This window comes from Notothenia coriiceps, unplaced genomic scaffold (genome assembly GCF_000735185.1).
Source record: "Notothenia coriiceps isolate Sejong01 unplaced genomic scaffold, NC01 NC01_scaffold00024668, whole genome shotgun sequence".
In the NCBI taxonomy this organism is placed as follows: domain Eukaryota; kingdom Metazoa; phylum Chordata; class Actinopteri; order Perciformes; family Nototheniidae; genus Notothenia; species Notothenia coriiceps.
The window spans coordinates 4,787,352-4,799,408 of record NW_011357369.1 but is presented as its reverse complement, the minus strand read 5'-3'; the positions used below and the strand labels follow the sequence as shown (position 1 = coordinate 4,799,408).

Here is a 12,057-nt window from a genome sequence, read left to right as displayed (position 1 = left end):
TCGTTTATTTTACCATTGTACATAATTGCTGCAATCGTAGAGAGAGGGAGAGTAGCAGAAGAGGTTATTGGGAGAGGGAGAGAGAGGAGAGAAAAGAGCTAGTCCGTGTAGAGCAGAGACGGGTGGTGCGGCGGTTAGGGCAGTTTGCCGTAGAGTGAGGAGAGAGAGTAGTAGAGAATGCATGAATTGAATGAATGATGATATGAATGAATGAATGAATTATCGAAACCGAAGCTCGCCGCCCCGCGACTTTCCGGTTGTGGGGGTTGAGGGTGAGTGAATCCGCCGGGCAGGTGTGTGTTTATGCGAAGTTTTTTATTCGACCATTCCCGACCGCAAGACTTCTGAAGCCCTAAATAAGGCTCGTGGCGCTGTGTTGCCGCTTAGTGTAACTTCATGGGCGCGGGCCGTTCGTTTCGTGTTTGCGCCCTAAATTACCGCTGTGTTATAGTTATACATATGTGGTATATTGACTACTAGTGGATTATCGGATACTTTCCATAGTAGTAGATACGGATCATTGATCAGTTATTTCCCGCTTGGGGATCGATTGATGCGTACACGTACTTATACCGTTATTGTTTTTCCCGGTCATGAGATTTAGTCGTTGCAAAGGTTCGTTAAATATGTTCGTCGGGTTTTTGTTCATAACCGTTGTCAGTATATATATAGGATTTACGACCACACAAACAGAGAATGAATATAAAATCTTGCCGGTGCTGAATTTGTTTTACTGAGGTCTCCCCGAGACTTATCTCCGCCACCGTCACCACGCTTCACGTAAATATTTCACCCCTCACCTGGTCAGTGCGGAGATCCGCCCCAGGCCCCGTACCCGGAGCGTAGCCGCTTCTAAAAAAAAATTATAACTTCAATGTCTTTCTCGTAGTTAGACCACCCGTAAAGACTCCCCTTTATTTCTCTCGTATAAACAACAGACCGCGTTAGTCGGTCCCGGACCTGACCCTGTTATTTAGTCACGCCGGCCCTTCTTGGGGTCGGGTCGGTGATGGACAAAAGACACCGGGTAAAACCGACCTAATAAACAGTAATAATTCCGTCGCAACGACCGGGTATCACTATCGGGAGGGATCAAAGTTTAGATGTGGGGTTTTTGATTTTGGTATACCTCCTAACCCGAATGAAAATTTTTTTTCCCGTTAGATCATCCTTGGACAGTTCACACTGTGTATACAATTCACCCGCCCAGCACCTTGAGGTTGGAGGATCCCCCTTCGTACGAGGGCCGGCATTCTAAAAAAATTTACGACCTCGATTTCACACCATTATGTGAAAAACAATCAGCGTACCTTTGAGATTGTACGTCGGCTATCGTTACTATAGGCAATTCACGAAACTGTTTTTTAGGTATTTTTTCTTACGTAGCCCTTTGGGCGATTATGACATTTTTTTGTGTTGGTTAGGGCATCGGGCGTGCTTTTGCTAACCTACTGGCGGGACAAGACAGTCCGGAGGTAAGAGCACGTGCGGTGGTTGATCAGGTTATTGGTTATGTTCACATACTTATTTGATTAATAAAATGCAAACCGATCTTTTTCATATGGGTGTTTAGAGTTGTACCCCCTAGATCTAGTCTCTAGTAATTAGGCGCTCAAAGTGCACCAGATTGAAGCATTTTACTTTAAAATGTTAAAACGTAATCCTACGTAGCCTAGATTATCAGATACAATACGGATTACTTTCCATTACTTTAAAATGACTAGCTTCCGTTTACGAGATGGGCAGACTCACAAATCTCCACCTCGTTTGTCAGGAAAGAAGAGACCACCAGAGACGAGAGGAAATTAAACTTGAATTACTTACTGGGTTGTAAAACGGTGTCTGATTGTAAGCCATTGTCCCAAATTGTAAATGTACAGGACTCCAAATTGGCTGTGTTCTGCGGATGCGGACAAAATGGGAGACTTTTACAAGTACAATCTCTTTTACTGCACAGTTAGGTTTCGATTTCCCTTCAGTAGGTAGCGTTTACAGTTTAACTTCACCCCCAGGTCTGAGCCAACCCCTCCCACTGAAAATCTTTGAACAAAAACAAATAAAAAAGTGCATAGACAGTGTTATTTTTAAAGGTTCATGAAAGTCAAAATTCTAATTTGTAACCAGAAGTAATGTATTTCCAATAAATTCCTGTAATGTCAACTACTATGATCATTGCTTCCATGTCCTTTCCCCCTCATATTTTAACATCTTTTTTCGAAGTGTGGGCTTTTTGGTTTTAAAAAGTATTCTTTAGACACAGAAATCTCAATAAAATGAACATAACCGCTATAAGCACTCATTCCTACCTATGTCGATTAAGCTTCTTAACATTTACATGAAATGAAGTGTAGTCAAATGTAATGAAATGTACTTTTTAAATGTTGGCCATGAGGGTTGTGCAATAGGTCGCCATTGTCAGTATGTGCGTCTGTGTATTGTGTTTGTTCAAACGGTGTATGACTGATGATATGTGTATGTCTCTTAATGTCCACTATGTTTGTATATGTACATGTATGCGGAACTGCCCGACGGAGTCCAGAGCACATTTCCTTACGGGGACCATAAAGTATATCGTATCGTATAATAAAGACCCACCTGCCATTCGACTAGACTTCTTGATATACAAAAACATCAAGGAAGTGACTGATAATTTGCAAGTAGTACAAAGTTGAGCCAGAGCTAAATATAAAACAGACAGCGTGTAAACTGCTTTAATGTTGTGTGAAGGTGTCATTATCTGCATGTCAATATCATTTCACATGCCCCTTTTACAGTAGACTGATTGCTACTGTGTCCTACCACCAGGTACTTTCTACTGGCTTTATCAAATATTTTTTCACCAAGCTAGTGTTTTGCATGTTTCTTTACGAGTTTATATTATCTGATTGTTGGCCTAGCGTAGAGACGGTTTGAAAGTTGCTGCAGGACACCACAGGATGTGAGAAAAGGAAGTGAGTCATGTCACTGAACTCTCCTTAGTATGGTCTTCTTTGGATAAACACAGAACCCAGTTTTACAGGTTACAGTTTTATTGCCAGTAAATATGACATAATGGGTCAATCGTTTTGATGATATTGCTAACATTATGATATGTTTGGAGAGTTAATTCACTTTGGGGGATAAGCAATAAAAGGCATTAAATAAATGAAATACAAAGCTATCTGCCAGCAAGGCTTATATAAAACTTAAGGATGTTCTAAATGTGATGTACTGTATAGCTGAATATATTTCACTTATGTAACTTATGTAACATTTTGAATGATGTTATTTGAATTTGCAAGGGAACATTTGACAGTATGGCATAAGGTCAGAGAAGTTAATGAATGACCTCACCGGAGTGATTTTATAGGTTTCGATTGTGTGTGTGTGTGTGTGTGTGTGTGTGTGTGTGTGTGTGTGTGTGTGTGTGTGTGTGTGTGTGTGTGGTCATACCACGGGTGAAAGTCAAGGACTTTTAGTTAGTAAGACTTCATAAATGTCAATTGCCCTGTGTCCTGACAAAGAGTGGATAATAATACACAATGGTAACCACGAGTCTGACCCTGCAAACCTTATTAATGCTTTGGTGTTCAATACTTCTGCTTTTTGAACACACCTGATACCTAAATGGTCCTCTTACATCCGCTATCGGAATTGTTGTAGAAGGAAGAGGCCTTGCTACTGGGGCCTTAATGATATCACGGTTAAAAAACATTTCCCTTTCGACTCCTCTCAGCTGGATTTTAGCCGCTGCAAGGAACCATGTTTACCAAGTTGGATAAATAAAACGCCTTTAACTTGGTCTGAATCCCGTATGGCGATGAGTTAAAGACAACATTCAACACTTCAGGACAATATTGAAATTTGGTGAAGCTTCCGGCTTCCTTTTTTTTTTTTAAAGCTCTTGTTTTAAATCTTGAATTTATCAGTTTTTCTCTTAGTTTTATTTGTTATATTTCAAGGCTTTATTGTCATGTCCCAGGCTTCTCCAACAATGCAACATGAATATATATAGGACAAAAAACTAATTAAACCAATCAGAAATAGTTAATTAAATAACAATACATGTTTTTATGTGGGTTATACTCTTAAGTTCTATCGCCATTATTTTCTGATACATAGCATTGATTGTAATACAAGAAGAAGCACAAAGAGTACTGGAAAGAGGCTTTAATGTCTTCAATTGTTCAGACCTTAAGCTTACAATGTATCGTCACATCCTGTACAAAAATACTCAGAAAACCAACACCCTCAACACATTCAACCACAACCCTCAAAAGAAGAACACCAATATACAAAGAGTTGACACAGTCTTTACAAATCTAAAATTCTCTATACAGTACCAATTAAAATGCTCTGAAATTGAAACCCTTTTACAAACACAGTAAATTAAATACAACCTCAATCACTGTATATACATATATATGTATAACGTCACGGTTTGATCATTTTCACGATCATAAAGCCCCCATTACATAAAGCAAGTGTATATTGTTATCCTGCCAGAGGAAACAACATGCACGTACGCAAGCATGCACACACACACACACACACACAACTACGACACACACACACACACACACACACACACACACACACACACACACACACACACACACACACACACACACACACACACACACACACACACACACACGATGCATTGCAGAGTGCACTCATGGGAGGAAAATACTAAAACCTGTGGCAAATTACTTTATTGATTCAAGTTTTGTCCGCAGCTAATTGTTTTCCTGTGGAATCAAAGTAAGACTGAACAAATAGCTCTCATGAAATCTCAGTGTGGGAGGTATCACTTGCCATCTGATCCATAAAGTGGTGCAGGAATTAGTCCTAAAACCCTGAAATGAGTTAGCATTTTACCCCTTCCGATTCCCTCGTCTCAAAGTCAATGTTTTTTCTGAACGCTTTTGTGGTTAGAGGCCTGAGATGAGGTCTGTGGGGAACACAAGCTTAAGAGATGTTATCGTTTTGTCCTTCGGAATAAAGTACATCAGGAAAAACTCCACTGGTGAAAGTCCGAAGCTTCTGTGTCATAAAAACTGTGGTTGCTAACAAGTGGCTAAATGATGCTAACTGCTGGGTCAGCCAACAGAAATGACCTCATCTCTGCACCACTCTATAGATGACGCATAATGTATGAAACAGCAAGTCATGTGACAGTTGTATCTGTTTGTTAGAGAATGTTAAAGCTGCCCAACATACAGTCATTTATGAGCATCCAATCATTAAGGCCTGAATCTAAAGTTTCAAGCGTCATGTCAAGTATTTTTGATGTTCAGCATAAGGTAATGTTTCAATATAGTTTAATATTTTCGGGGAGTACCCATTTCCAAGGAAAGTTACTATCTACTGTAGTGGTACCTCACTAAATGCTAATATCATGCGCACAATGACAATGCTAAGATGCTAGTGTCTAGCCAGAATGTTGCATGTTTACCATCTTAGTTTGGTTAGCTGATGCTGATGGGGCTGCCATTAAATCTGCAGATATTTGGTCATAAAGTATTGGGGAAACTGGATGATGGTGCTACATAAATAGTCAGCTAATGAAGAAAGTTTTATTAATTCATCATCTGGGGACCATGAATATCTGAGAAAGTGTCATTGCATCTCAGAGTGGTTAAGACATTAAAGTATGGTCGCTATTACTGGACTCCGATTTCTGGAGAATGTATTCTGGTCACTGTGGATTCCCCAATGCCAGTTTCCAAAGGAAGTCGTTTTAGTGCAGTCTCAGAGAGGGATCCAATTTGTCTAAAACCTTAATAATAAACGTAACTTAACGGAAAGATATTTACCTTATAGGTAAATGGGGGAAAAAAGGTGAACCAACCCTTTTTATCTTTTCTTCTCAAACAATTAGAACTCGATGCAATGAAGTGAACTGTTCTAATGTGTACGGTAATCTGAGTGTATGTAAGTCACTTTAAAACATAAAAAAGCTAAATGAAGTGAATTGTATTGCATAAAGCAGCTTGTGGTTGAACCGTGGGAGGCACCAGCTGGTACATAGGTTAACAAAGGAAACACTGAGAATGTAGCAGCTAATGTGACGTGAAAGTGATCTTCATGATATGACAAGATATCCACGAACGATGTGTGCGACAATTATTTTGTACATTTGAAGTTGAATAAGCCTACAAAGAGTACAGAAGGGGATCTTACAGATGTTCCCTCCCTCTGTCAAATGACCCTCCCCCTGCTAACAGACTGCCATCATGGCCTGCATATTGAGATTGAATCACATGTACGCAAAGTCATGATAACAATCATCACAGATATTAGTCGCACATTAACAGCAGGACGTGATGGAAACTGTTCTTTTAAATAATATTGATAACATTTGCTCAAGCCAATATAATGTTTTGGTAAGCCTCAGCTGCTGAATTTGTTCATGTATGTTCGGTGTGCGTGCAGACCCTGAGGGCACTGATCTCTCAGGCAGTGATGATGATCCCAAGGCCTTCAGTAGAAGAAGAAGGCAGAGATAAGAAGAAGTGGAAACAAAGGGAAACATAGAGGATGGTGAAAAGCGTGCGGGAGTGGAGATCAGACCCAACAGGAACAGAGGAGGGGGATCGGTCAGCACCCAGAGGAGAAGAAAGCACAAAGAGAGGGTAAAGGAGAGGAGAAAAATCAGGAAAACAATAGAGGACAGAACTGCTGACTGTGAGAAATATTATCAGTGGCAAAAGCAGATGAAGGAAGCATAGAGGTCATTGCAGGTCACCCTTGAAAAAGAGATCTTTTGATCTCAAGGGGCTTTCACCTGGTTAAATAAAGGCTACAAACAATAGAGGGATCAAAAAATCCCACCAGGCATAGCAAAAATACTATTTCCTAAAAATACAATATACCGGCACTTGGTTCCTTCCAAATCTGGCCTGCGGTCCCATTAAGAGTGTCTTCCCCTCTATCTTCCTCTTGCAAATCTATCCCTCTAATAAAGGCTAAACCGGCCCAAAAATAATCTGTATAAAAAAAAAAATGAGAAAAGGTCATTTATATGACTTAATACTCAGCAGGGCAGCTTCATAATATTCATATTTCTTTACAAAATCTTTTGAGCTCCATCTTTTTACTGCTTACAAAATGTAGACGACAACAATCAAACGATGAAGACTCCCTTTTTTTGGATGTTTTTGTGTTGTAGGTCGGTCCACCCTGGAATTGTTCTCTGATACCTACTCAGGGGTCTTCCAAAAGTGTCCGGGGTGAGACAGCCTGCGGTTGAGTTTGGGCAGCTTCTCCAGCATGTCTGCCAGCTGGGTGAAGGAGGGCCTGCCGTCCACCTCGGGGGACCAGCAGGCGCTCAGGATCTCCTGTTGGGAGAGGAGGGGGGTTCATACATGTGTTAATACCCTCACTGTGCAGAAACACAGATATAAGTGTATTCCCTACAAGCCAGCTATATTTAAAATGTAGGAAAGATAAATCTAGATTTAAAAAAATGGTGCATAACTTGTTTGTTTATGTTTATGGCTTACACATTTGTATAAAAGACTCTCTCTGCTTTGTGCTGTGTACTATTACGATGTGTGATAATAATTATGGAGGGGGGCAAAAAGATAAAAACCTCACTTCTGTATGTAGCACACAATATTTTTGGCTTATTGAAAGCTATTGGTAAAGAAAAAGCTTTATGGTTTATTTTAAGTCACTTTGGATTAAAGTGTCAGCTAAATGAAATGCAATGATGTAAAGTAAAACATACCAGATCATCATTCAGTAACTTGACGAACAATCTAACCAGACTCACCGTGACCTCCTTGCCCAGGTTGGCCACTGCCAGCACCCCCCTGATGCCCTCCCCGCTGCCCACCAACCAGATCTTGGCCTCCACAGGCTGGCTGCTCATTGGCCAGTCGCCCGCCTGCAGCTCATACCAGATTGTGCTGAAAACACGAAAAGGACATAAGAAAAACGATGGTGCGAGTGGAACCACCTCTAGACTCTAAGCAAATATGCCAAGAGGTGCATAAAACTCCAGGAAAAAACATTACAAAAAGTATACAAAAAGGGCTAACAGTTGAAGAAAAATGTCAGACTGAAGTAGGGCTGTGCAATTAATCGTATTTTAATCTCGATTACGATTGAACCTCGTCAAACTGGAGCCTCTTAGCTACTTCCGGTTTCCAGACAGGGGTTACCAAAATAAGAGTACAGGTTGTGAGTTAGTTATCATATTTATATATGTTTAGTAGGTTTTGGAAGTGCGCTCCAAAATATTTGTTTATCTTCTTTATTGTTATTTATTATTTTGATATTATTTATTTAAATGTAGATATAAATGTATAATTTTATTTTTGTATTGGTTTTTCAGTTGAATTATACTTAAAGTTCAGGGTATTCAACTGTTAAAAACATACTGTTCAAATTATTATTTTAATTTGTTTTAAAGTTCAATAAATTGATGTTTTCAAAGTCAATGAGTAATCGTATTTAATAATCGTGATATCAATATTGACCAGAAATAATCGTGATTAGGATTTTTGCCATAATCACACAGCCCTAATTGTTTGTGTGAGTAATTGTCTTTTCTATTATCCCATTTGCACTTATCCACTGTATACATATTGCAGCTATCCAGTAACAAAACAGCCAAATGCAACCTAGAAGCATTAGAGATCCTCAAACCACCTCAGGGGGTTACCCTAAATGCTCCCGGAGACATGACTCGGATATGTGATATGTGCGAGGGTAGGCCATGAGGCAAATCCACTCTCATGCATCATATGTAGACCCCACTGTCTGCCAGGGTCATCACTAACACAATCAGAGAGGGCAGAAGCCTTGATATTTAACTCCATAGCTTCTCTCAGATGGTATGAGCTAAATTACTGAATTACAAATGCGTTTTCTGTCTCTGTAGGAGAGAATGCTTCTCTACACCTCACCCTCACATCGCCCATCCTTTGTTCTTATCTCTTCTTCCTCACATGATGGCCACAGGAAGGAATTGGAATGTGCTGCATGTGCATATACAGAGGCATGAATGCTAGAAAATACTTGCTTAGAGGGCCTAGTGTTGCTTATCTTTTTCTCGCTGAACAAGGAAGAGGTGTTCCCCGGCGGATTATTCCTTTTAATTTGCATAACAAATGGTTTTTCTTTTCTTTCTTGAAGCACTGCAGGTCTTTGTCTGTAATCTAAATTGGAGGTGAGGGTTGTCTGAGTGTGGAACATGGAGGGTAGCATTGTCAGACGAGGTGAACAATACAGGAGCACGCCCTTTAAAGAGGCTTAAGTCGAATCAGGTACAGACTGGCATACATTAATGTTATAAATGACGACATATTTTATACTGGCAAGTGTGTGTTCCACCTCTGCTATATTGCAAAGAATGCAATTATTTTCTTTCTTTATAATATTTGTACGGTACATAACATTTTGATCAGATTTTTTTTTTCTTTTTAAGGAGGTCCTATTATTTCCTCTTGGGTTTTCCCTTTTCTTTAGTGTGTCATATAGGTTTTTGAACATGAAATGGTAAGCAAAGGCTAAAATCCAAAAGCTTCTCCCCCCTGCCTGAAACAACTACATTTTAAGATAACGTAAGATATTGACATCACTACTTAACAATTGCACTTCTATTGGAATGCACTCAAACATATAATATGGTAAATGGCGGGACATCTCTAAGCAGTTGACCAATCACAACAGAGCCGGCCAGCTAACCAAAAAGAGCAGACTGGGCTCTGGTTTCATATGGAGGGTGAAAAATGGTGCTGCAGTACAGTTTTTGAACATAAAAGCATGGAGACATGTTTTTAGTAAGTTTCACCTTTTATCTTGAATGCAAGCAAATATGTGATACACAATACACATATTAACAACATGAGTGCTCAATTGTTAACTATCATTTGAACATGGTTTAACATAACAGCATACATGTTTTTCAATAATATAATGACAATGACAATCTGTTGAAATCAGACATGACTTCTGTTACTTAAAATAGACTTCAGTGGCTGCATGCCAAAGAAAGTTGTTTGGTGTGACAGTCAGTGCACGTAGAAGCATGGTAATGATCATGTTTGCATGTTTTCTGCAGAAAGGTAGACTGTGTGTGTGTGTGTGTGTGTGTGTGTGTGTGTGTGTGTGTGTGTGTGTGTGTGTGTGTGTGTGTGTGTGTGTNGTTTTTTTTTGCTAAATCTGTCTAAAAATGTCAAATATCACTTGTTTTGCATCAATCTTGATACAGGGTACTTATTATATGTTGTACTTTGGATTCCTAAAGCTTTAGGAATCCAAAGTACAACATATAATAAGTACCCTGTATCAAGATTGATGCAAAACAAGTGATATTTGACATTTTTAGACAGATTTAGCAAAAAAAAACCTCTTCTGGGGCCATTTGGGTGGATTTTCCATATCTCTGGCCCCCCTTGCTGGTATAACGTTAATCTGGTATAACACATTAATAGGTTCTTAAATATTAAGATCCCCTGAGACACAGTGTTGTGAAAAAAAACCAGGGTCCCCGCCGGTGGGGACCTTGGGGTTTAACAGGTTAAGGACCGAATTATGGGGCTATTATTCTAATAAGGGTAGTTTATTTAGTTCAAAGAAAATTACCCACCGATTTATGTTAGTCAATGGGAAAAAGTTGTTTTGGGCCGGGTGACGGAAGTTGCAGTACCGCCGTTTGGACACAACGGCCGTGGGTGTTTCTCAATGTCGAGGACGCTTGCTTGGTAGCACATGTACCTCCGAGTCACTTGCTTCAGAAGCGAGGCAAGAATCCTTCCTAGCCTCGGAAAACGAAGAATTGTGGAACAGGCTAACAATCGCGCTCCTTTTAAGGCGGTGCCTCGCATCTGACGCACACCTGCCTGTTCCACAATTCTTCGTTTTCCGAGGCTAGGAAGTATTCTTGCCTGGCTTCTGAAGCAGGTGGCTCTGAAGACATGTGCTACCAAGCAAGCGTCCTCGACATTGAGAAACACCCACACTGTCAGATCAGGGTTGTTTATGAGACAGCTGCAGAGGGGAAAGGCCAAAACTCCGAAAATCCTCTGCTAATTATACTCTCAACAACACCAGCTATATCCTTAGGCTATTCTTATTTAATAGCTTTGTATCTATTGTTGCCATACAGTGGCTAAAGAAGTAGCCTTCTCATATCCTGTATTTAAGTAAAAGTAAACTACCAATACAACATTGTAATAGTAAAAGTAACGAAGCAAAAGTTCTAAAGATATAACTTTTCTAAATGCACAGTAGCCAATCATCAGCTAGATGTAGCGTAATTAAATCTAAAGTTAAATTATCTTTTAATATGTTGCATGTTAGCAGTCCTGGAAAGTCACTAAGTACATTTACTTAAGCAACCTACTGTAGCCTATTCAAGTATAATTCCAGGTACTTGAGAGTTCCATGTTATAATACTTAATACTTTACTCCACTTATTCCAACTACACGAAAATATCGTACTCACTCATCCGCATGTATTAGTGTAGTGTCTATGATGTTAAGTAACTAAGTTAATTTACTCAAGTACTGTACTTTCTTCAACTTTGCAGTGGTTGAAGAAGTAGCCTATTAAGTAAAAGTAGACTACTAAATAGGTCTTAACTTAAAGAGCCTGTGACACGAGTTTCTCCCATCATCCAAGTAGAAAAAAAGTAGTAAAGTAGAAGTACCAGAGTGCAGGAATATTCTGTTACAAGTAAGAGTCTGCCTTCAGAATGTTACTCAAGTTAAAGTACAAAGCATCAAAATTAAAGTAGCGACAGTAAAAGTAGTCATTGTGCAGATTGGTCCATTTCAGAATAATATATTTGATATGTTTTATAATGATTGATCATGAAAGTGTTCTCAAAGCTGGTAAAGGTGCAGCTAGTTTGAATGACTTTGTATACTGCAGGGTAGCTTGTGGATTTACTCCAGGTGGAACTAAAGTCTGATTTAACACTTGATTATATTTCACATTCATTCATCCAGATCTGTAAAGTAACTATTAAATACGTGTAATGGAGTAGAAGTACACAATAGCATAAATGGAATGGAAATACTCAAGTAAAGTACAATTACCTCCAAATTGTACTTAAGTAA

General features: G+C 39.4%; 1 protein-coding gene across 1 annotated transcript; it reads right to left on the bottom strand.

Annotated features, from left to right (window-relative positions):
* Positions 1 to 6,321: 6,321 nt before the first annotated feature.
* On the bottom strand, positions 6,322 to 8,007 carry LOC104955638 (kinase suppressor of Ras 1-like). The gene is made up of 2 exons (XM_010783012.1): positions 7,760 to 8,007; positions 6,322 to 7,322 (listed from the first exon to the last, which is right to left on the bottom strand). The coding sequence occupies exons 1-2, from the start codon at positions 7,856 to 7,858 to the stop codon at positions 7,185 to 7,187; spliced, it is 237 nt and encodes a 78-aa protein (XP_010781314.1). The 5' UTR covers positions 7,859 to 8,007; the 3' UTR covers positions 6,322 to 7,184.
* Between the last annotated feature and the right edge of the window lie 4,050 nt (positions 8,008 to 12,057).